The 27,135-nt window shown below is 37.9% G+C and overlaps 1 protein-coding gene across 23 annotated transcripts in view; it reads left to right on the forward strand.

Annotated features, from left to right (window-relative positions):
* The window catches only part of mef2c.L (MADS box transcription enhancer factor 2, polypeptide C (myocyte enhancer factor 2C) L homeolog), a 187,360-nt gene that overhangs the window by 117,144 nt on the left and 43,081 nt on the right, over positions 1 to 27,135 (forward strand). For all 23 annotated transcript variants that reach the window (XM_041580412.1, XM_041580400.1, XM_041580369.1 and 20 more), the window contains 1 exon segment: positions 4,201 to 4,404. In XM_041580412.1, coding sequence (XP_041436346.1) covers positions 4,201 to 4,404 — 204 coding nt within the window.

Raw genomic sequence — 27,135 nt, forward strand, 5'->3', positions numbered from 1 at the left:
TAGCAAAGTCCCCATAAGACATTGCCATTTGGTCTGTCCAGCTCCTTCACGGATGGAAGCGTCTTTTCAGGACTACAGAACAAGTTTAAAAACACAATGATACCATTGCATGTATTCAGAAAAGAATAGACTTCAATTGAAGTAGTATCTATTAGATTATAATACAAGGTAATAATGAAAATACAAGGTTCTGTGCCCTCCCCCTTCCATTCATTATAAGCATATTATTTATCAAACTGCAGTTCACCTTATATATATATATATAAGATATCTGCCTGCCTCTGACAGTAAATACCAACAGTGTTTTGGAGATATATTTGTCCTGTGGTATTTTGGGCTTTGATGGTGAGAAGTAAAAATGCTGAAATCTGAGTTTTTTTTTCTCCAACAGAAAGTATCTGTACGGTGGTCACTCACAGCTCTGATTTGAGAAGCAAATGCATTTCAGTCTGAGATACTTAAGGGTATACTAGGCAACAATTACAAATGCTACTTTAAAAAATACCATACTGCCATTTTCACAAATATAAGTGTAAGTTGCTCAGAACATGGCACAATGGTGTTACATGTCATATCACACGGTACAATATTATTATTACATATATAGAAAACGTCAGCATATTCCACAGGGCTGATCTTACAGTAGATGCTCACAATGTAGATATCTGCTAGGATTCGTCTTCATTTTTAAATAGTATTCTTTAACTGCAATAGATGGAAAATTCCACAGGAGAATTTGCCAGCCCTTTCACTCACCACCAGCTCCACTTAGATGGGTGGTTCTCCATAGTCACTGGCATGATCCACTTATTTCCACCTTCCCTTACAGCACCCACAGAGAAAATTTCCATCCTTCTACTGCTGCTAAAGCATCTGCAAAAGAAAGGAATGAAGGGATTTATAAAAAGAAACATTAACCTTTATTACAGTCATTTGATTTAGAAAACAATATTCTCATTCACTGTACCATTTTCTTTGTATTCCTGATGTCAGGCGAAAAGAGAACCTGGGTGAATTTATTTGAGACATAGAGGTATTAGGCAAAAAATACATTGTCTTGAGCGGCCAGTGCCAATAAAAGCCTGTTTTAGTAACGTCACCCTGGGCAGGTTACCAGCAATGATGAAACAATGGATATCATGGGGCATTAGTTACCACAAAATTGAGTTTCAGAGAAGATTCGCTTGTAAAGAAATTTCAGCAGCATGTACATGTCACCATTAGCTTGGAAAGGCGAAACTATAAGCAAACAGCTACTGCGCACTTGCCTGAACATTCCTAATGATGTCCTAGGTCAGAATATCAGCACCCACTCATGTCTTGCTCTCCCAAATTTCAGATTGGCTGGAAATTTGCATTTATTTTTTTGTAAAGTCAGCTTTTTCCTCGCCTCCTGCTCCTTATAATTCTAACAGCAATTTAACGAAGAACCGAAGTCCCTAAAGCATGGATTAGATTGCTCTACCACTTGACGTGTAAGTGACCTGGTATTTAGTAGTCAGGGGTGCAAACTGCACATAAATTGTACCATGGAAACGTTGGCCATGAAATCCTTTGTGACCTCAAATATTATATTTTTACAAAAGTGTTCTTATAATCGAATCATGTGGCTAAAGTTGCATCTCCAACACTGATTATAAAGATATATTTTAACAATAGTCCATGGCCTTTGTATTTCCATAAGCTTTCGTTATACATACGCACTCTACGAATAAGCTAATCATTTTCATATGGACAACCAGAGAAGTCTATTCCTCACAATACCATAAAGTGAGAATGTTTCTACTTTCAAATACAATTCTGACCAATGCATTTAGCTTGCAGCCTTGGTAATGTGCATGAAAGCTCCTTAAGCTGAAAGGGATAAATGGTCAGACTGAAGGCATGTGGGAGCAGCTCCTTTGAGTGGTTACAGACCTGCTGACGAGGTTTAAAATGCTTCCATAATCCTATGGCATTACCAGCTGGCATTTTAGCAGTGACTGGGTGGCAGCTGGTTTTGCATTGACTTTGGAATGTAACCATGTAAAGCAAATTTATAAACTGCAGACTTAGGAATCTATGAGTTTTTTTTTTTGTGTTTCAGCAAAAGTGGGATCACTAGCTCAAAGCATGTCAAACAAACCTCTTCAGCATTTTCACCCAGACGCTGGCTGTTGAAACAAATTATACAGTGATAGTGAAAGTGCTTTGACATGATCTGTATTTCATAAACCATGATGATTACAACCTATAATGCCAATCTCCAGGACATCATCTTGAGTGTTACCTCCTAACAAGCCTTCATATAACACTCCTTCTACAGATGTCAAACGTATAGGTCAATCACTGCCAAAATACTCTTCCATCAAAAAATTATTGTCATGGAAAATTTGTAACAGGCAGCATTAATTTTACAGGAATTATAAAACGTCTTCCTCACTACATAAAATCCCAAGGTGGTTTTCAGCTGTAATACAGGGACGGATTAGAAATATTAAGAGGGGAATGGGGATTCGGGCTGATTATATAATATAGATCAATTGATCTGTTTCTGATCTAAGCACAGAGGAAATAGGATATTGGATACAAGCCTGCCCATCCGATAACTGGGCTATCTGTTTAATATTTCTTTTTTTTTTTTTAACAAAGCTTTATTGAAATAAAGTACAGAAACACGGTCAAGATGCAGGTTTACAAGAGTACAATCAATAAGCATGTTAGACCATTACAGTATACATCAACCTAGGACTTTTTTATTTTATTCCATGTTTATACCTTCAATAATCTGATGTATGTTGCTGTATCTCCATACTAATAAAACAATCTAACTCAACTCGTGCTTTATTTCTGTTTAATATTTCTATATGAGATACTACCCTCGCTATTCATGTTACCTCTGGATATCGATTAATGGGTGCTCTGGGGTTATTTATTGTCAACCCATTTTAATTAGGGACCTATTTTTTAAAAAACAAAACAAAAACACTTTAATGTATGATTTGTGATAGATTTCATCAATTTCATCAATTGTCACAGTCAACTTATTGCTGCTTTTGCTTCAAAGGGTAAATCTCAAGTAATAGGAGTCATTTATGGTCATTCATATATGGCCATTCATATACCCCCACCAACTACCAGTGCCATTGATGCTCCTAGGGCGGTTATGTCATTAAAGCATATGGTTGTCCTTTATTGGAAGAATGGAGATGCTTTCAGACATATTGATGTGAGCTGTAGATATTTTAATGGCCTGTTTATGAACGTAGGAACTATTGCTTTTAATTTGCATGTCTGAGTCCGTTTTTTAAGTACTTTTTATGGTTATTGTTTTGATCTTATGTCAATGTATATATTGGCTTATTGTATACAAAAGACGGTTTTGCTTAAATACTCACAAGGAACAATTGGCTTTACTGAACCTGTCTGATCATTTTATGTGCAGCCTGTTCCTTATTCCTTTTTTTATTCATATTACTTGATAAAACCATTGAAATCTATTTTACAACTCGTTGTATATGGCAAAAACATTTACATTTTAAGCATCCTGAATCATTATATTATAAAGATAATCAATCCATATTTATTTTAACCACCCATACAAAAATAAGGATTATAGACTGATTTACTGTATGTTGAGGGCAAATAACTCTGGTCAATTAGACCTCATTTTCCACTTATAAGCCAAAACACCCTTTACTTATCCATGCCTACCCAGAAGAGCTGCCACGTTACTGTGCCACTAATGAGTCACCATAACAACATGTTCTCCTGTCTGAGCACAACATTCAAATGTCGTATTATTCTTAGCTATAGGAATGATTCCAATAAATATATACATATTTAAATATCTGTTTTGCAGCAAAGAAACATATTTGTTTTGCTGGTCTCGATTTAATGTGGATGAATTGTAGTTTCATTTATTTTTTAAGCATGACTACTTATATTCTTAGTAAGTAATACTGGTTCTTAAGATATTATAGAGAGAATGCTATAATGCAGAACTGTGTTAAAATCAAAGCTTTTGTTATGGATTTTTTATTGTGTTTTAAAGAAGACAATGGTTTGTCTCAATAGCCTTGCAATAAACATATTCCTAATATTATCCAGTGGTGTGGAAATAGTATTGAAGCCCAAAGATGGCTATTATAAGACTCTGATGGAAATTAAAGGGTAATATGCCAATGCTCTCAATAATTTCTATTTTCTTTCCTTTTTTAGGTGACATTTACAAAGAGAAAGTTTGGGTTAATGAAGAAGGCTTACGAGTTGAGTGTTTTATGTGATTGTGAGATCGCGCTCATCATCTTCAACAGCACTAACAAACTGTTCCAGTACGCCAGCACAGACATGGATAAAGTTTTGCTGAAATACACAGAATACAATGAGCCTCACGAAAGTCGAACAAATTCAGATATTGTAGAGGTAAGACCAGTAGATGTTATTTTAATGCCATGTAAGTTGATGTCAGTGGCGTAACTAGATGTTACTGGGCTCAACAGCAAATTCATTTTAGGGCTCCCAACATATCCAAAGGTTGTTTTACCAATATATGTTGAAATTGCTCTTTATTTGGGCCTCACTGCAGCCACAGGGTCTGCTTCCTCTGTAGATATGCCCCTGGTTGATTTTATAATTCTTTGCTGCGAAGTAACTACAACAAGAAATTTGTTTGCAAGTTTTATAATGGTGTGCAGGAATTCTTTTTGCCTAAAATGCAATGTCAATACTTTATTATATTTCCTAGCTATATGTTTTCTACATGTGTAAAAATATAGAAGTCCCCTCGCTCTGCACATCTAATGCAGCATGGTCTGTAAAACACAGGCAACTCCACCCAAGAGATAAACGGTGCTGTGGGCGTTTTGGCAGACAAGTCCTACAGGCTCATAGTAGCATGTCCTGACAAGTGTTTCAGCTGTCACTTGCTCAGTTGGCTACAGTTACAGGGGACAGTGGCAGGAATATCTGAAAACTTCCCTGTAGTATTTAGACACAGTGACAAAGTCTCCTAACTAACCCCACCTAAATGATATTTTGTTCTTTGGCATATTGGTCAAGGTTCCCCAATACAAAAAGTTTCAGATATTAATTGCTTTTCACAAACTGTTTGACTGAAAATGATTATGATTTTAAAAAATAAGGGCTAATAATATTTAAATGTGTTTGAAATAATATCATTGTCTGGTCCGTTAAATAGTTTACAAAAGACATTTTTATATTTTGTTTCCTTATTTATTTTTATATTATAACAAATCTATGCATCAGACATAGACTCATTACAGGTCTTGCCCCCAAGAGAGTAATATGAACTTCATCTATCTGAATTATCGCTCATGCTGACCTCAAACTGTAGCTTTCTGGTATGGCAGAACATTTTTTTTTGTGTTTTATAAAAATAAGGGCACCCTAAAGAGTTTATCTATAGAAATGTTCAAAAATAATTCTGTCAAAAGGAAGTTTGGTGTTGATTTTAAGAATGTTTCCATGGGCTGATTCTTGGCCTTCATGTAGTAATGGGTTATCACAGTTAGGAGAAGTAATGGCACCAGGACTGGTCTTAGAACCATTATTATATATCTGTCTTGGAGAATTCCTTGATTCACTGCCCTGTATAGATATACTTATACAGCCTCTGGTGATAAAGACAGGGCAAGTTTTAGAAGCAATGGGTAATGGTAAACTATACTTATGTTGTTGTAGGAGGGAAGCTATGGCAGGGTACTGGTATGAGTTGGTAGAATGAGGGGGATAGTGGTATGAGCTAGAAGCAAGGGATGGATACTGGTGTAGCCTAATACAGTAGTAGTGGCAGCAGTGGAATGGTAGAAGAACTTGCTCTTCTGATGAGGACTGCTAACAGAAACAGGAGAACCTTTGCGGATCTTAATTTCTTCCAAGCACAGGGCACTTATGGTGCTAGTAAATAATAGAATCCAGTTATAAGGGAAGCCTAGTTGTTTATATGCAGTAGAAAATATTCCATCTGTATGTCCAGGGTCAGGGTTTGCACTTAGAATGTTAGATTACTCCCTTCTGGCAATCATACATCATGTCAGGTAGTAGTTATAATTGCCAAGTTGAAGAAGAGGCAGATGGTGGGTGGAGAGCACTTTATATCTTGTGCTTATATTTGGCTTTAGCATCATAGTGAACTTTTCCACAACAGGTTAGATGAAAACATCTCTAATGAAAGCTTTGAAAGTACATTGGCCCTCTGGGCTTAATATACACAAAGTAAACTGTATTTAGACAAATTGTTTTCTCATTTGACTTTATCATGCCCAGAGAGCTTTGGGTTTCACCAGACTTGAGAATTACATTGGCAGGTGGAATCAGCTGCTTTTGCAGATTTACAGGACCAAGAGTGAGGTATCCTATACTTGCACGCATTTCTCTCCAGTGACACTTACCTTCAGTTTGACAGTTTATACTTTATGATAACTCACTTTCCTTCATGGACACATTAGCTCATGGGAAATACTAGAAGGGAAAAAAATACAGCTTGATGTCATCTCTGGCTGTCGAGCAGCTGAGTCCAATCATTACAATCAAATCATCAGTATGTACAGCACATGCAGTACCATTCTACTGTATCTCCCACCAAGCAAGAAACATACAGAGATATTCTAGTTGTAAGACAAAAGTGCAAAGTAAGTGCAGAAAACAGGAGGACATATATACTATCAGGTATATACAATATATATATATATAGGCCATGTTGTACTCTATAAGGCTTTTAGAAGGCAAGCTCTGTGACCATATAAAAACACAAGGCCACTCTTACAAGTGCTTTCATAAAAGTCGCAGAACTTCAAGCTGACTTCTAATAGCCTTATAAATTTAAGCAGGGGGTATATTATCCTAATGTAATGTTTAATGCAATCCTAAGGTAATGTTTCACTTTGCAATATTACAAATGATGTAACCTTCTCCAGGTTCAGTAAGAAATATCATGTAGCTTTTGTAGAACTTCTATACTGGCACCTATATATACTAACTATAGGCGCTATGTTCCACAGTGTGCCCTACACTATTCCAGAGCTGCCTTTTTGGTCCTTGTTGAAGTATTTTAGCCTTGCTAAAGGTGATGTTCTCTAAGCTTCATCTATAATGATGACTGTAGGACTGTTGTGGATGCTCCATGATGCTATCAGAGCTGTCAACTCCTCCAATTTTCTTGGGAGTTACCAGGTTTTTCGCTCTTTCCCCCGGTCTCTTGTCACTTTGCTTCATTCCCCCAATTTTTGACGATTGCTGCCGATTAGCATGCAAAAATCTGGTGCATGCATGTGCAGATGTCAACAGAGGGAAGTGCGCATGTTCAGCACAGTTTCGGTGGCTTCAGGAGATGTTCTGCATATGTACGCCGCATGTCTCCCGAAAAATCTTTGGGGAAAGTTGACATCTCTGTGCTATTTGTCAGTAAGTAGTATGGACCAGCGGCCATATTGATCTCACATCTGACCCCTGACAGCATTTCCATTTGCTTCTATAAAAGTAGTCAGCCACTGCGATTTTCCAACTTAAATCATTCTCTGTAGCTGCTCCTTTACTTCTGCACTTATTTACTTCCAATTTGTGTTACCCACTCTCTTAGATTGTAAGCTCTACTGGACAGGGACCTTCATCTGCTTGTGTCTTTTAGTACTTCACACTGAATCTAAAATTAAATTGTATACAATGAATTTGTGCCCTGTTTTTTCTTTAAATGTGCATATGCAAGCAGGGCTCTGTAAATCAAGTGATTGATGCACTGATCCAGCTTTCAGCACGTGACACACTCAAAACCATGCTGCCCAGCATGTGTGTGTCTGCCCCGAAAGCCTACAATCCCATTTCCTTGATTGCCTTATTTTGTATTAGCCTGGCAGATCTTAAAGGCAAGTAGAGGGTTTGGTGACCTGTCTTGTGTCATGTCCCCTGTTGGGATGATTTGAGTGGATTAAAAGGAAAAAAATCCCTCCATCAATGCTGTTTAAAGGTCACAGAGTTGTTGACTCGCTGCAACGTTCATATCAGTCATGGCTTGTAGCTACAAACTCCTAATAAATAAACTGAGTAACCATATTGATTCATTTTGCAACATGGCATCATTTTCTGGCAATGATTAAATAAAAATGTAGCTCTGTCCTGGCATTTAACCTTAGTCACAAGAAATAATGTGACTCAATGCCCCCAAATGATTCCATGTACAAAACTGTGTCTCAGTATTTTTATTGTTAATACAATAATATTAATTATGTCTATGCTAGATATAGACATGAATTGCACACTGAGCTTCTTCATTCTATGAAAAATATTTTAATTTAAAGTTTAAGAAATTTCAATTAGGATAGCTATGGTTTCAAAGATTGTGTATACATTTTATGAACTAGTGCGGTATACTGTAGAAAGCCATTCATTTTCATCTTGCTAGTGCAATTAAAGTAATGAATGCTGATTAGTTTTTATGGGTTAGCGAACACAGGTAAAGTTGTAGCAAAAGTAGTACATGAAGGCTGATAAATGAGGCTAAGGTTGAACTGGAAAGGCTCAGGATACCCCATTTCTGATGTCGATCGGACGGGACTAAAAATCCCGTTGGATCGCGGCCGCATCTGTTCGTTGATGCAGTCCCGTGATCCGACAGCCCGTTAGCCATCGTTATGATCCGATCGTTGGGCCCTAAGGCCCACGATCGGATTAGCCCAATATTGCCAGCCTCAAGGTGGGCATATTGGGGAGAGATCCGCTCGTTTGGCGACATTGCCAAACGAGCGGATCTCTCTGTGTATGGCCGACTTAAGACATCTTTCTGTCAACAACTGGTGTGAGTTTTTAGTTTCATCTTCATTTGTGGAATTTGCATTTTGCAGCATTGTAATATTTATATAGCCCCAGTCTGTGCAATGTATCTGTTGCTATGCATTACCATATATAGCAGAGGAAGAAAGCAGGGAATGGGGCCATAAAGCCACTGCGCACGTGGTTCTCTTTTTCCCTTCCAACATCTTATTTGCATATGTAAATTAGGATTCGGCTGAATCATAGTGATTTTTGGATGTGGGGTCTACTCTTTTTCTGCAGGGTTTTTCAGTGGGTTTTTGTGTTATGGATATACTTAAAACTGAAATTATTATTATTTTACTCTGTTTTCCCCAATATTTTTGAAGCTGTTACTGCCTCATCTTTCATTTTTAGTCTAGCCTAAAAGTGGCCATAGACGTTACAATAACGATATTCACTGGAAAAGAACTTTCATTTCAATACACACACTAGAGCTGAATCGTCAGATTTACAGATAGAAACAATAGAATTCATTTTGTACAATATTATCTACTGTCTTATGCTGGCAGGACATAGCCTTTCTTATCAGATAGTAGCCTCCTACTGTGTTATAAATTTCTTTATAATTCTGTAGGAATCTTTTAAGTTCACCATGACCTTCAAGATGGCCTTCTTCCCATTTAGCAGCAGCAGGTTTTGAATGTGTCTGTGTAGGTAACCCACAAAACCAGGCAGAATCGTAAATAAATAAATAAATAAAAAAATATTAGAGTAATTGACACTTTTGCAAAAGCTGTTAATTAGTCAGAAGAGAAACACAAACATGTTCTTATAATCAAGGCCTGTAGGTGTGTATAACTCTTTCACTGGTATGTGTCTGGTATGAAAAAAAGCAGTTTTGCCTTTTTAATATTTTTTGACGTTTAAATTACTTGGAAACTGTGGTCCCAAGTTTAGTCCACGTAATCCATCAACTGGTCAGATTTTAATTTTAACGTCTTGCTATAGTTTTTTAAATTGCAGTTTGTGACAGCTTTAAGGGGATGTAAAGCCCATTAAGTTAAAGGATTTTATTAGACCAGATTTAGTCTGCCTGTGCCCGCATCATCCACCACTTGCCCACTCCAGCCCCCCTCAGAATCATGCGCATGCAGGGGGACGTGCCCACAACCAGGTATCCACCACCCCAGGATCATGTACAACCACGATCAGTTGCAAAGGGGTCAGGAAGCGCTGAATATTGCGCTCCTAGTCCCCAGAGTTCCCCACATGCGGCTGGGCAGCATGCCACGCCTTTATCTATGCTGCCCTAGGTCCAGGCCTTTGTGGCCTTGCCACAAATCCGGGCCTGAATAGAATCCATAAAAATAAGTCAGTTCCCAGTATATATTGCACCATGCAACCTCAGCGAGCCCTGGCTACAACGTTCATGAAATGTAATTGGTCTCCATCGACATCATCTTCTCTTTGCAGCAGCAGCCAATCAGAAATGATTATATCTTGGTGTGACATCACTCTTACATGCAATATCCACACTTATCTCTTGCATACCAAGTATACTCACTACTCAGTATGCTCCTGCTGCACACACAAATGTGGTTAAACTTGGGTTTTGTAATAGAATCCATTAACTCAATGGGCTGGCTTTACATTGCTTTTAATTGCTAATGGCAGAGTGGGAAATCCTAAAAATAAATGTGTCATGGTATATTAACACTTTTTTGTAATCAAATTTAGGGCCCTATATCAGATTTGAAATAGTCCACATTGCCTATGGGAAATGATGTCTCACTTAGATGTGTAGTGACATGGCCCAAAGTTAGGGGGCAAAGATGCTGCTACAAAATTAAGTTGTGATGGTATGGGTATGATTTTTATATATATAATATGGTCTCATGGGCTAATTTTGGAACTTACATTTACATTTAACTGTCAATAGAAATGTTTAACTTAATGAGCTAATGGACCATTCTGAAATTAGAATTGGCTTCTGCCATCATTGTTCAATTAGGTCATTCTAGAGCTGAATCCACATACATATTGTCAGAAACAGCTGACTAACAATGAACACTGCACCAGCAACACTTGCTTTTCTTTGGGGCAATACTGTGAAATTTCAGACTCTATTGTTGAGAGGTAGAGGCTCTTAGCTTAAGGGTCACATCTAATGCCCCAGCCCACCTAGTGGGGAGTGGTGACATTATTTCCCCGTGGTTATGGTCACACCACTTGGCATCCCCATGCCCACCTCCGAGTGAATTTCTACTCTTTGTGTTTTTTGTGTCCATCAAATAGAACCAAGCCAGGCAATAAAGTCACATATGTGACCTAGACCACATTGCCCTCCAGGGTCCTGTATAATGTATCTCACACTAATAAGGAGTAAGTTGAGTGAACTCAGTGTTGAGGTGCAAGTGTTTGTGGTAGGTCAGCAGTTGACATCAACACCTCATTATCCCTACATGACCAGTAAGTGTCATTGCTGACTCTGAATTAACTGGCTACATCATAGCTCTAGCCACAGCATGACCCTCACCCAGGAGTTGGTTTTTAGTGATAATGGAACTTCATCTTTTCCTGTTCCTCGTAGTGTTTTTTCAGGGCACTTATACAAATAGGGAGTAGTCAGGGCACTTATACAAATAGGGAGTAGTCAGTGCAGAATCAATTAACATTCTTTTAAAGATAAGTCTAGATGGACGAAACACAAGCCTTAGCAGCCAAAGAATAACACACATCTCATATTTTCTTTTTATTTTGCTATAATACTCTTACCATAATATTTATTATATTTTAAACATATCTACATATATAATGTTGTGTATTTTTAACCTCGATAACTTGACTTTTCAAGCTAAGATGTATTTGCACATTGTTTTAAATGACCATAGCAAAAGAACAGATTGTCTCAGCTGATATGCACATTATCTGATATAATGACCATTAGCAGCCAGAGTGTTTGTTTGGATACAGGGCCAGGAAGGAAGTCTCTTTTTGTGAGAAAATCCAGCATTGCCACCTCACAAACTCTGAATTTGGAAATGGTATCTCCACATATGGTTCTCATATTAATCCAGAGATAAAGACCTATCAATTGAACTTTTTCCCCCCATCAACATCAACTCACAGAAAAAGCAACAAAAATGATCGCTCTAAGGCCAACGGAACTAAAGTCCCATGAGAGTATTAAAGAGTAATGAAATAAAATGTGCAAAGTTAACAGTATGTCTAGTAACTCACATATGGTAGTATTTACTGGTCATCAGATTGGTGACTTTAGGTTACTTAACCTTTAGCAAATGTTTCCGCTTTTATAAAATGACCCCATTCATGTAATAATGCATGGAGCGAATCTATAGAATATACGAATAGTCAGCACGAATATAGCAGAGTCTTATCTGATGAGGTGCACGTTCCCCAGTGGCCACCTTCCACCAGCTTTTCCAAGACCCGATATTTAGAACAGCACCATTAATTTCTCACTTAAAGCCTTTATTCAGCACTTAGGGCATTTGAGAAATTAATGGTGCTGTTCTAAATATCGGGTCTTGGAGCTTATGTATAGTAATACGTCAAGTCAACTGGACTTGCTGTGTTTTCTTTTTCCTTGAAGACGTTTCTCTAGTCATCCGACTGGCTTTCTCAATTCAGAATGACCTGTACAAAAATATTTTTGTACAGCTACTCTTATTTCTAAACATATACAAGTTAATAAGAAAAAAATATAATTTGATCTCAGAGCAGTGTTTGTTGTTGCAATATAAAAATTTCGACCCTGGATTCACTAACATGAAAAACTTTAGTGCTGGAAATAGACTTTAAAAAATTCAGGGCTAAACATGTTGTGAGCTCTGACCTCTTCCCAATTCAGAATATTCAGGTTAAGACTATGCGTATGCTGCTTTTCTTTCTACAATGTCTTTAGCTATTAATTTGGGGGAAAAAAAGTCCCCTGATTTATTCTCATATGGTAATAGCACTGAGGTCTTTATATTCTGAACTGACCAGAAAATAATGCTCTTTGTTTTCATTGACACTGTTTCGCATAGTAACAGCTTGTTGTATTTTCGTCTTTTTGCCAGAGGGCAGGTTTATTTTTAAATTACTGAACTCGGAATTCTCTTTATTTTTCCAAGATTGAAAGCAGCTGAAATGCCTGCAGTTACAGGTTGGAGCCTTCCTTTACAATATGCCTCGGGAAGTTCTTTCTCCTCCCCCTTTTGTAAATCTTTTCTCTCTTTTTTTATTTTTCCTAATAAATGTCTCTTAAATGGTAGCCCTCTAAAAATAGCAAGTCATCCAGCTAAAAATAGAGCAGCTCACACTCTTGCCAAGGAAAATGAAGAGAAATAGGCGTGGAATAGAAGACTCAGTTCCCCGGCACTATTCATTCAGAGATCCCTCAGAGAACGGGAGCAATGATAAAGTGCCCTTGAAATAAAACCAGACCTGAGCTGCGATTCAGACTTCTGGGTGCCACAAAATATTTTATCCCAATGGCTTTTTTAAATATATTTATGTATTTTTTTTCTCTTTGATCATACGCTCTCTTTTATTGACTTCCTTTTTGTAGCTTTCAAAACTTTCCTGGTTTTTCTATTCTGCATGGTTGTTTGAAGGACTTTTACTATCTAGTTTTGACTAAGAAATGTCTTGTTATAATCACAGCATCAATTCATTAAAGGGGTGGGTCACGTATAAGTTAACTTTTAGTATGTTATGGAATGGCTAATTCTAAGCAAACTTACAATTGGTCTTTTTTTTTTATAGTTTTTAAATTAATTGTTTTCGGACTCTTTCCAGCTTTCAAATGGGAGTCACTGATCCCATCTGACAAATAAATGCTCTGTTAGGGTAAGGTTACAGCTGGAGATTCGTGGAGATTTATTCGCCCAGCGACTAGTCGCCTCTTCTTTGGGGCAACTAATCTCCCCGAACTGCTTCCTCCTGTTTTCCGCCTGCTTAAATGAGTAATCGCCTGCGGCAACTAAATCTCCCCGAATCTCACTGTGTGACCTTACCCTAAGGCTACAAATGTATTGTTATTGCTATTCATCTTTATATTCAGGCCCGCTTTTATTGATATTCCAGTCACTTATTCAAATCAATGCATGGTTGCTAGGTCAATTTTGGAGTTTTGGACCCTAGCAACCAGGTTGCAAACTGGAGAGCTGCTGAATAAAATGCTAAATAACCAGTCAAAAACCACAAATAATAAAAAAAAAGAAACCCAACTGCATGTTGTCTCACTCTATGTCATACGTAAAGTTAATTAAAAGGTGAACAATCCCTTTAATAGAGTGTTGTTTCCTATTGAACCTGGATTGAAACCTCTGATTTAATAGCAGCAAGAGGCACAATGTGCCAGTTATCCAATGACTATCCTTGTGTATGCTCAGAATTTGGGAGTTGTAGTTAAGCAACAGTTGAAGAGCCAGCTGATCATGACCCCTTTTAGGCCCCAGAATTCCTGATTCCAGCAGCATGCAAATTGTGTCCTGCTGCTTTCTGTGCTATTCAGTAAGAGGCAATTTCCATAGAAAAAATAAAACAAAGAAAACATTGAAGGGCCGCACTGTAAATTCTTTCATGAGAATCACATGTATGTCAGATTTTCAAGCGGCTCCTTAAAAACAAATGGGGATGTATTTTTTTGCTCTCTATTAGCTCATCTGCAGATATAATGGAGCGTGACTGTGATGTAACTAGTAGGAGCAACACTGAACCAGGTTAGTTCATTGGCCTTACAGTTGAACTGTACTTACTAATCCACTTTTTAAACATTCTGGTTACATTTTCAAATGGCAGCTGGAAATGATGCGCCTTATACATAGGGACTTTCTACCAAACCTTTGTTGCCCTCAAAAGGTCTCCCGTCCTCCTAAGCCTACAGATGATTTGCAATGAGTTGATCGCATTATTGCACTACAGTACATAAAACTAATAGTACATGCAAGTACATTTACAGTATTTACAATACAACAGAAGTGGAACTAATTATTTTGATTTCCAATAAATCAGGTAAACTAAAGACCCATCAGTTGATTTGAAGAGCTGGAGGCCCTTGAGATTACATTCCTGCTCTAGGGTGTTTCCATTATAAAGTGGAGAACATGTGTTCTGTTTCTAATTGTGTGCTGCTCGCATAAATAAAACAAACACGGCTGCTTACTTTAATGTCATTGTGTTTATAACATACTCTCGTGGATCAGTCTCATTTACATGAAAAATGTTGTTATTGTTATTCTTGTTTTGTGTGACGTGGAACTGCAAGTCGTGGCATGTTACTGAACAATTAGCAATAGAGCTTGTTCGTAGTCGCTAACTGCCCCAGCCATATTTCTCTTTTTTTTTTGGATTATTTGTCCCAGGAAGTAGCTGAATACATCTGGCTTTTAAAACTGACCAATTGCACAGAACTATTTCTTTGTCCCTACTAAAACTAAAAAACAGCAGTTCTCAATGGTCTTCCTAAGTAAGTAATGGTCTTAAAGGTCTTCCTCTGAAAGCCATAATATTGAAATGGGGTGCTTATGCTCATTAAGTACAGACGTGGGATCCTTTATCCGGAATCCCATTATCCAATAAGCTCCGGGAAGGCTATCACCCATAGACTTCATTATAATTAAATAACTCCAATTTTTAAAACTGATTTCCCTTTTCTCTGTAATAATAAAACCATACCTTGTACTTGACCCCAACTAAGATACAAATCTTCCTTTTTGGAGACAAAGCAATCCTATTAGGTTTAATTACTATTTAAATGGTTTTTAAGTAGACTTAAGGTATGGAGATGCAAATTACATAAAGGTCCCTTATCTGGAACACCCCAGGTTAGGGTTGCCACCAGACGGATTTTGACCCGGACAGCCCGGTATTTTGAAGGGCTGTCCGGGTCAAAAGTTCCTGCCTGATTTTCCAAATCAGGAAAACCTGGCAGGATTCCCTTGATTGACTCAGCGATTGGCCAATCGCCGATTGCTGTGTCATAGCCCCGCCCCCTGCCCGGTCTCAGCCGAATGGAAAGGTGGCAACCCTACCCCAGGTCCTGAGCATTCTGGATAACAGGTCTAATACCTCTGTGTCTTGTATGATAGATACCATGAAACATGCCCTTTTAAGAGTCTTATAAACTGCATGGATTAAGCAGCAAAGTCTTCCTAATTTCATGTGTTGGCAGTTATGATTTATATGTTATGGAAAGGGTTAATGATGTCCGATAGGACCGGTCAAACACGGTGACAGGGTGTGCTCAGTTTACAAGGCGCTGTATACCAAAGTATTGTTTTATGCAGTTCCTGTGAGATGGTTGGAGATAAGAGCTCGGAAACAAAGGCTGATAATTGATGAAGGGGCCCTTAAACCCTTTCAAGAAGAATTGAGGTCCTTGTTCCGAAGCACATTAACTTTTCTGGTCTCCTTCCTCCTTCCAAGGCATTTTGTCTTGTTGCATGTTACCCTCCCCTCCTGCTGCTCTTTGTAATACATGCAGACCACAAGTGACTCTTTTATGTAGTACACTGGCCGTAATTGTGCCTATGTGGTGTATTAGTAATTGCCAGGCTGAATTCCCATATTGTACCCTTATTGCAGGCATGGAAAAATAGGACACAGAGCAATGCTCATTCACATTCAGCCTAGATAGTGAGCTACTTATAGTAATGTTTCTAAAGACCAAGCCTTTCATGACCAAATGCATTTTTAATTTTAGAATGAATAAATCCTCTCTGTGTCTAGGCCATATAACATTTATATTATTTACATATTTTGTTGTGGCATTAATCAATAACCTAAATATAGATGAATTTTAATACAGAGCAGGCATTTTAATGTATGGCAGTGAAATAAAACATGCACCCTTAATAGGCTTTGGTGGTCAAATTTAATGCCTGTGATAAACTAGCGTAATTCTAAAATGCATGTTCTTGTAATTAAAACATACTTACGTGACATCTAATTTATAATCTGCCACTGAATTACAGTCGTGCCATATAACACGTGTAACCTGTATTCGGGGAATTACAAATTGTTTTCGTAATATTTTCAGGACCCATTTTAAAAGGCTACAGCGAGACAATACGGATCGTCTTAAGGGTTTTACGATGATTTGGATTTGTATATTTTATAACACAGTTATGGGTAATCCAGAAACCCATTATCCAGAAAGCTCCAAATTACGGAAAGGCCATCTCCCATAGACTCAATTTTATCCAAATAATCCACAAGGAACTGTTTTATTATTACAGAGAGAAAGGAAATCATTTTTAAAAATTTCGATTATTTGGATAAAATGGAGTCTATGGGAGATGATCCAAACTAAGATATAATTCCATTATTGGAAGCAAAACCAGCCTATTGGTTTATCTAATGTTTACATGATTTTCTAGTAGATTTAAGGTATAAAGATCCAAATTATGGAAAGATCCCTTATTCGAAAAACCCAGGGTCCCAAGCATTCTGGAGAACAGGTCCCATACCTATGTATATATATGATTACTCAGATTTTTTTAACCACATCTGTTATATTAATATTAATTTGATTTAATATATATATATATATATATATATATATATATATATACACACATATATTTTTTTTTTTTAATTCGATTTTTCCCAAATTTTGCACACAGCTGAGCCACCTTTTATCGCATGTTCAATTAATCTAATTTTTAAATGACACCGTATTTTTAATTTTATCTTGTCATTATTTCATATTAAGGGGGTTATTATTAAAATCTGAATTTATCTCATATTTTATTTAAAAAAATACACAAGCTAATTCTCATGCCTGATTTTATCTTATTTATTAATAAAAACGTGATTTAATTAGAAACCCGAATCCTGAATTACTCAAATTTTTTCGAGTTTTTTCCCCGAAACCCCCCAAAAATTGCATTTTTGGGCTAAACCCAGCACAGACCATAAAGACTTTAAATTGAGATAGGTGCCTTTCCCACAGATTTATACAGAATCTCGACAGGTCTCAGATGGCTGATTTTCGGATTCTGGATTTTTTGTAGCATTGGGGTATAATAAATTTAGAAAAATCGGAGTTTTTTCCTCTAAAAATTTGACTTTTCTAGTGAAAAAAAAACAAATTTTCCGAGATTTTAACATTAGGTATTTAATAAATACCCTCTTTAATGTTTATACTATCTGTCACTGGAATGAAATTGAAAATAGAATTTAAACATTATCCCTGAACCAAGGTTTTCTTGTAAGACTACAATTTTTAAAATTTCCTTTTTTGTTTTCTACAGTCTTTTCTTCTCCTCGTGGACCAAGTGCTTGTGGATACATATATACATATGTAGCACAGTCATTTATTTTGAGTTCACTTTACAGCCTTCCACTATTATTAAGAGAAAATATGGTCTGCTTACTCAAATACAATTTTCTGCCTTTGGCTACCCCCAGACATTTTCTGTGGTTGCCACATGCTGAGACTATGTGAGCATTCATTGTCACACCAGTCTGTAAAGAGAGACTGAGGCTGCCAGTCCCTTTCTGTGATCCTGCTCAGCTGAATCTGGGGATTTAACAGGGTCGGTTTAGCTGAAGACCATGACTGCAAGGCTGATCTCTGTTTAGATGCTGACCTGACTCTACTGTGTGCTTTGTATTAAATAATGAGTATACTGTCTCTTGATAAAAAAAAATCCCTATCAAATGAAAGAAATTGCCAATGCAATGCAAAAAATATACATCATAAATATACCAGAATATTTTGTTTTTCATTGCCAGTTTTGGATCTATTACTGAAACACTCAGGTCTCCATGTGTTACACAGTGGAACATGCAGGGCTGGATTTTTAAAGATGCTTGCGCCCCTAGGTCCCCCACTGCTTGCTTGACAGCCCCCCACTTCTGCTTGCCTGACAGCCTGTGAGCTCCCCACCCCTGAGCTCATACTTCCAACCGCGCGGGATGCTCACAATCCTTGCACAAACCTCAAAACCAACCAATCCCGCCCTTGCTCTGCTCCTTTGCAATCACTTCCCCGTTGGCTCTGCTTCTTTAAATTCTCTTTATGCAGCCAGCAGGTAGCATGCGGCTTGCCTCCCCCCCAATTTTTGCCGCCCTAGGCCAAGGCCTTTGTAGCCTGCCCACAAATTTGGACCTAGGGACATGTTACATAGACAGGCCAACATTTCCATCCATATAAACAGCATAGAGAGCCCTTGTATGCTATGGCACTGTAGCATTTAGTGTAAGTATTGTAGCACTGCAGTAGTATTGTGCAACTATGCATATGCACCTATGTATTATGACTGGGGAACAAAGAGCAGGGTTAGTGGTGTAACTAGAAATTACTGACCCTCATAGAAAGTTGTTTTTCATGCCCCAAACTGTCTAGAGGTTGACTTGTTTTATCAATATTTATTAAAAATGTATATGAATATAATATATATACGGCCGCAGGGTCTGCTTCCTCTTTAGTTATGCCCCTGACCAATGTTTTGCACCACTGACCAAGCATTAGTAAAGTCCGCTTTGACCTCTTGCTTTAGCAAGTTTTTGAACAAACATGTAAGAGAGAACTCACAACAACATGCTTGCATCATCCTTATATTAATGCAGACATTGCATGTTATTTAAAAATGCTGCAGAATTTGGGTCTATGTTGAGGCATCAGTTGCTCATAGGATTGTGTGACAGTTGCAATAAGGTGGCCTTCATCTGCATTGTAGCTAAAAACATGGCAGCCTTGCGCTGATTTTTGCTCTTTGCACATTATCCACCTGGTAAACGAGACCCAAAGTTTTAAGAATTTTATTTGACTTATAGTAACGGATATGATCTCCTTACGACATTAATTCGGAAATGGAAGGATCAATGCCAACATGGGGCACGAGAAAAACATATCCCAAGGTTTTTGATGTGGAAGACAATGGACAAATCTAAAAATTAATTAGGAGAAAAGATTTTCTAATCAAATGAATTCTGGGCCATTATCTGATAAATAAATCTACTATTTTTCTCTTCTACTTTTTTCTGGGATTCAATTTGTTTGTTCTTACCTTTGCATATAAGTAGACTTAACATGCAGTGTGTTTGGCCTCCAATATGCAAAATAGATCAACAGTGATCACATCATTGATATGGATTTTTGGTGCTTTACCCAATGTGGTTCTTTGCTTGAGAATGTCTTGTTTTGATGCTTTGTGGCATCCAATCCGCACATATTGTAGGACATGTAATGGAATGTAGACATTGATTTTGACATAGTTTGATGCTTTAGAACCTGCGCTTTGTCCTACAACTGGTTAATAAGGCTACTACCTGTTTACATTCTATCCTGTGCCTGTTGCAAGGTTGTTTACTAGTCTGATGCAGCATTGGTTTTGTTTTGTGGTCTGCTGTGGTTTACGGGAAGGCCACCTGACTCATATTTGTGTATGACCAGAGCTAAAATTAAAACCCAAACCTTCTCCAGAAGAACAATATCATCTATTGATTTGTAGTAGGTGAAAGGACATTTCAGGATGAGACAATAAAGTGTTCTGGGTCTTTTTTGGGCATATTATAAATAACATGCCTAAAAAAAACATAGCTTGAGAGGTAATGTAACCCTTTAGGTCAGCATTTGATTATTATCATTCTTCATTTGTTTAAATTATGCTGCTAAGGGCCACCCAGAGTGAGCATGAGTTGCAAATGGATTTTTACCCAGTAAAAGTGTACAGTGGTATGCATGGTATTTGCTTTCTTGTGCTCTATCTAGCTTCTCATTTTATTCTAAGGCCATGGGTTAAGCAGCTACCTGCATGCATGCAAGTGAGGGGAGGGGTTTATTCCTGCTCGGTATTGGTATTGCCAAACTACTTTGCTTGCTTGCTAGTTTGGAAATGGAAACTGTTTAACTCTAATCATTTTATTTATTCATTTCTGTTAAAACTGGAGTGTTTCCATATTAAAAGCAAAACCTATGCTAAGCTTCAGTCTATAATGATACGTTCGTTTATTTTTAGTGCGCCATATAAGCATATCAAAATGTGCCTGCACTTTAGTTTTTAGGGAACATTTATCATGCCGATCAAAACTAACGGCACATAAAATATTCCAAGAATGTAAATCATAAGAAATTCTAAACAACAAACAGCTGCCGGAGACCAAAGCAAGAGATGCTAATCTTGTGCAAATAACTGTACTTGTATGGCTGCCTTGCACTCTACATCTTCTTTTTCTTTTTGCAAACAATACACGGATGATATGTTTTATTATTAACCAGTACTTTGCTATTGTATATGTACATACAAATGTTGCAGATAGGGCCCTGCTCAATAGAGCTTACTATCTAAAAGTAGAGGTAGGCGTGAGACAGGGTTGCCAGGTCTAATTTTCTCTTACCAGCCAAAGTCAGCTATAAAACCAGCCCCAAACTAGCCAAGAAGCAGTTCATAGTAGCCCAAAAATATCTCAATATGTGCAGTGAACAAAAAGTCTAAAAAATAAATGAATATATATGAAAATATACCTAAACCTCCTGGGCGCCCAGGAGGTATAGGTGCCCCATACGGCCCTAATACACATACAATTTCAATAAATATTGGTAAATAGGTCAACCGCTAGACATTTTGGTGGCCAGCAGATTTTTGCCCCAAAATTGTCTGAAATTGAGAAAAGTCACTGCAAAATGCAGGAAACTTGAGAGGGACAAGAGACTGGGGAACAGAGCCAAAAATCTGGTAACTCTCGGGTTCTACACCAGTTAGTCCAATTGCCTGCTGGGTATTGTAGTCTTACGTTAAGCCTGGCAGTTGGCAAATTGTTAATCAAAAGCGACACTACCCAACATGCATTGGGAAGCGCAGACTTGGCACAGAAAAAACTTTGGCTTGTTTCCAAGGTACAAACCAGCCAAAGGACCAAAAATTAGCCCAAATCTGTACCTTGGCTAGTTTGTACTTTCAAAACCCACCTAGGCTGTAAATTAGTAGCCCAATTTGGCTGGAAATCCACCAACCTGGCAGTCCTGGGGTGAGTCACATGGTGGGCAAGATCAGCAGAAGTGAGAGGTGTTGCACATCACAGTGTTTAGGTGTTTAGTTAGAGGAAGGAGGCACCTATTGAAATGGACCATTCTGCATTCTATCTATCTATCTGCATCCCATCTGTCTGTACTGTATGTTTCAAGGCAGGATCTTCTCACTGTGTTGTGCCAGTGGTTTATTATTATTATTATTATTATTATATTATTATTAAACATAGGGACAATGTGGATTCTTATACGGAATCTTATGAAAATTGAAATGCTATGGTTTTAATAATCGTTAATGATATTAATATGAGAGATATTGGATTGTATATTTTGCATTGAATTGTTTTGTTAGTTTGCTGCATGGGAACTTCAGTAACCTAGTAACTGAATGACTCCAATCCTTCCATGCCCTCACTTTTAGATGCGTTTCTGTTACCTCACATAGATAATACAGTATGAGAGTAAATTTTATTTTGGGAACATTCCTTCCCTTCCTTTATTGCTGCTGATTCTTTCGCCATGGAGAGCAACAACAACAGCACCATCTGTTTATGAACAGTAGAGGTACTGCTTCCTTTGTTCTCTGTAGAGAATGTGTCCTACTGTATATATAGTGACCTACAATCATGCTTGGTGCATAGAGCTGCTTCTGAATTATTCTTCTTTGGAATTAAAAAAATGACAAGGGCTCCTTACAAATATAGTCGATCCTATGCTAATTGAAAGCATTATCATATCATTATATAACGTTAGCAAATGTCCTAGTTTTTCTCTTTCTATAAATATATATTTAGGAAGAAAAGTTTTACATTTGGTCAAACCCTTTGTTGTTCAAACTGTTCCAAGTACATATACCAAGTATATATACTGAACATACAGGTATAGGACCTGTTATCCAGAATGCTCGGGACCTGGAGTTTCCAGATAAGGGGTCTTTCTGTAATTTGGATTTCCATACTTTAAGGCTACAATAAAAAACATTTAAACGTTAAATTAATAAGATTGCTTTGCCTCCAATAAGGATCAATGATATGTTAGTAGGTATCAAGTACAAGGTACTGTTTTATTATTACAGAGTAAAAGGAAATCATTTTTAAAAACATGAATTATTTGTTTAAAAAGGAGTCTATGGGAGATGGCTTTCCTGTAATTCAGAGCTTTCTAGATCCCATATCTGTATTATCATGTACCAAAGGTGTACATTTAATATAGAATGTGGCTTATCTTAATTGAAGCTCCAATCCAATGTGCCCTAAATCTCGGTCAACATACAGTATATGGTTGTGTTGAGTTTACAGTAAGTCACAATGTCCCTGTATTTCAAGGGAGAAGCCAAACACATTACACAGTACAGATATGGGATCCATTATACAGAAAGCACCGAATTACAGAAAGGCCATCTCGCATAGACTGCATTTCATCCAAATATTCCACATTTTTTAAAATTACTTTCTTTTAGGGTAGGACTCCACGAGCGATTTTGTCATGATCCAACGTGCTGCGACAAAACGCATGCGACAAAAATAAGGTAAGTAATAGAATTCTCGCATGGTGTTGATCCGACGCGACACGACTGTCGGATGCAGACGCAGCGTCAAGTCGCATGCGTTTTGTCACAGCGCGTCTGGTCGCGACAAAATCGATCGTGGAGTCCTACCCTTACTCTGTAAAAGTAAAACAGTAGCTTGGACTTGATCCCAACTAAGATATAATTAATCCTTATTGGAAGCAAAACCAGCCTGTTGGGTTTATTTAAGGTTTAAATGATTTTCTAGTAGATTTAAGGTATGAAGATCCAAAAAATGGAGAGATGTGGTATCCGGAAAAAATCAGGTCCCATCCATTCTGGATAACAGGTCCCATACCTGAATTACGAAAAGAAAACTATATTCCATTGGTAACTCTCTTATCTTCGTTACCATTCTACATTCACTCCATTAAAGCATATTTTTATCATGGGTATGTATCATCACTAATGGCATTTTAGGATTTAAGATTAAGGGGGTTATTTATAAATCCGAATGCCAGAAACTCAATTGTTTCAACTATTAAATACGAATTTTAAGTGAAATTAATAAATTAATTAATACCCCGAGGATAGAGAAAAATAGTCAGGAAATCCAGCATCTTAGGTCTGCCGATGTATATACAGTAAGTCAGTGGGAGAAGTCCCGAAGATATGCTGATCTGCGAAGATTTTGTGGTTTTGGCGCAGAAAATCTGAAAAATTAGTATGATTCTAATTTTCGTACGATTTTCCAGATTTTTTGGGGGAAAATGTATTGATAAATAAGGAGAAAAACCCCATGCGGATTTGGTCAGAGTATATTTCAGAAAATATTGAGATAAAGTTGGATTTTGATAAATAACCCCCTAAGTATTGATAGATAATTTTATATGTATAAATTGATATGTCACTGTGGAGGATTCATTATGTAACCTGCCCTCCCAGTCACTTGTCTGGTTTCATATGTATCCAATAATTTTCATATAAGTGGCATTTATTGATGATTGTTTATTTTGCTGTACTCAATCCAGAGATTGTTTGGAAGGTGCGTATTATTTAAATACAGGCATTGCCGTATTACAGGAAAGGAAAACTGCTGCTGTTTTCCTTTGTATGTTTGGCTCTGCAATGAAGCCAACTTTCATTGCCTAAATAACTTCACATAATGTATAAAGGCAGAAAAGCATCTAATTACTATCATTAGGCTCAGGTTATATCTCCAAACCATGCAGATTTTTTTCTTTTGTGGCTAGTTAAGAAGTCAGCGTTCAGATTTGTTTTAAGACTCTTTAAGGAATAAAGGCTAAGTAGACATCTATAGCGAAATAGTGTAATTAGAATGGATTTCCTTGACTTAATAATACTCTCCAGAGTGGATAGTCAAAGAAAGGGTCGTGACGCCTGGTATTAGCCATGGGGATATAATGGTAATGTGTAACAAGAAGAGTTAAGCCGTGGAGTCATGTGTGGAAAATCAGGTTTTAGAATTGCACTGTTTATTTTACCTGTAACCTTCTTTAATATTTGCTTGTCTGACATAGAAATTAAATGTGATTTATGCTGCATTCCAATATTTGATTAGTGTGATCTGTCCTGTTTAGAGATGTCGCGAACTGTTCGCCGGCGAACTTGTTCGCGCGAACATCGGGTGTTCGCGCTCGCCGGAAGTTCGCGAACGTCGCGCGACGTTCGCCATTTTGGGTTCGCCATTGTTGGCGCTTTTTTTTTGCCCTCTCACCCCAGACCAGCAGGTACATGGCAGCCAATCAGGAAGCTCTCCCCTGGACCACTCCCCTTCCCTATAAAAACCGAAGCCCTGCAGCGTTTTTTCACTCTGCCTGTGTGTGCTGAAGAGATAGTGTAGGGAGAGAGCTGCTGCCTGTTAGTGATTTCAGGGACAGTTGAAAGTTTGCTGGCTAGTAATCGTTTTGATACTGCTCTGTTATTGGAGGGACAGAAGTCTGCAGGGGTTTGAGGGACATTTAAGCTTAGGTAGCTTTGCTGGCTAGTAATCTACCTTCTACTGCAGTGCTCTGTATGTAGCTGCAGTGGGCAGCTGTCCTGCTTCTGATCTCATCTGCTGACTGCTGCAATAACAGTAGTCCTTGTAAGGACTGCTTTTATTTATTTTTTTGTTGTTTTACTACTACTACTACTACTACTACTATAAGAGCCCAGTGCTATTAGTCTAGCAGTGTTGGGGAGTGGGACTGGTGTGCTAATCTGCTGCTCCTAGTAGTTCAGCAGCACCAACTTTAATTTTTTTTTTTTAATATTCATTTTTTTTTTATTTTACTTTTTTTTATTTTACTACCGCTGTAGTAGTGTATAAGTTGACCTTTTAGGCATTATTTGCCCTGTAGGCATTATTTGCACAGTGTTTTCTTCAACCCGCCATCTAGCTGTGTGACCTTGTTCACATTCTGTCTAAATATCCATAATATTACCGTCTCCAGAAAAAACACCGGAGTCACTTTTTTCAAGCAGCATTCATATATTTTACGTAATCCGTATCCACCGCTGTAGTAGTGTATACGTTGGCCTTGTAGGCATTATTTGCACACTGTTTTCTTCAACCCGCCATCGAGCTGTGTGACCTTGTTCCCATTCTGTCTAAATATCCATAATATTACCGTCTCCAGAAAAAACACCGGAGTCACTTTTTTCAAGCAGCATTCATATATTTTACGTAATCCGTATCCACCGCTGTAGTAGTGTATACGTTGACCTTGTAGGCATTGTTTGCCCAGTTTTTTTGGCCGCAGCCACTGAAGCACAGAGGCCAGAAAAAATATGCCATATAAATGCTGAAAATAGTCATTTTTTGCCATACGTTGACTCAACGTATATGGCAAAAAATTACTATTTTCAGCATTTATATGGCATATTTTTTCTGGCAACTGTGCTTCAGTGGCTGCGACCAAAAAAACTGGGCAAACAATGCCTACAAGGTCAACGTATGGCAAAAAATGACTATTTTCAGCATTTATATGGCATATTTTTTCTGGCAACTGTGCTTCAGTGGCTGCAACCAAAAAAACTGGGCAAACAATGTCTACAAGGTCAACGTATGGCGAAAAATTACTATTTTCAGCATTTATATGGCATATTTTTTCTGGCAACTGTGCTTCAGTGGCTGCGTCCAAAAAAACTGGGCAAACAATGCCTACAAGGTCAACGTATGGCAGTTGTTTAAAGAGAACAGTAGATTACTAGCCAGCAAAGCTACCTAAGATAAAATGTCCCTCAAATCCCTGCAGACTTCTGTCCCTCCAATACAGAGCAGTATCAAGCAGATTACTAGCCAGCAAACTTACTATCATCTGTCCCTGAAATCACTAACAGCTCTCCCCCTACACTATCTCTTCCAAGCACACACAGGCAGATTTTTCAGATACATTTTTGCCCTTGATCCCCCTCTGGCATGCCACTGTCCAGGTCGTTGCACCCTTTAAACAACTTTAAAATCATTTTTCTGGCCAGAAATGTCTTTTCTAGATGTTAAAGTTCGCCTTCCCATTGAAGTCTATGGGGTTCGCGAACCGTTCGCGAACCGCTCGCGTTTTTGCGCAAGTTCGCGAATATGTTCGCGAACTTTTTTTCCGACGTTCGCTACATCCCTAGTCCTGTTGAGTTCTGGGGGAAGTGAGTCCATGATGCTTGTGCTTCAATATCCCTGGGACTCATGCCTCACATCGAAGTTGCATAGCAATTCAGCAGTTTGGTGGAAAAGATAGATTGGGATATACATTGGCCTCTTAAGTGATTTCTAAGAGGCTTATACACCTAATAGTTGCTATTGTTTAATTTATGCATGGTCACTGTACTGTGCAGGTTCTATTAAGTACAAATTGCTGTAATGAAGTTCTCATTGTGGTCGGGAACTCCACCGAGA

Source organism: Xenopus laevis, chromosome 1L (genome assembly GCF_017654675.1).
Source record: "Xenopus laevis strain J_2021 chromosome 1L, Xenopus_laevis_v10.1, whole genome shotgun sequence".
Lineage (NCBI taxonomy): Eukaryota > Metazoa > Chordata > Amphibia > Anura > Pipidae > Xenopus > Xenopus laevis.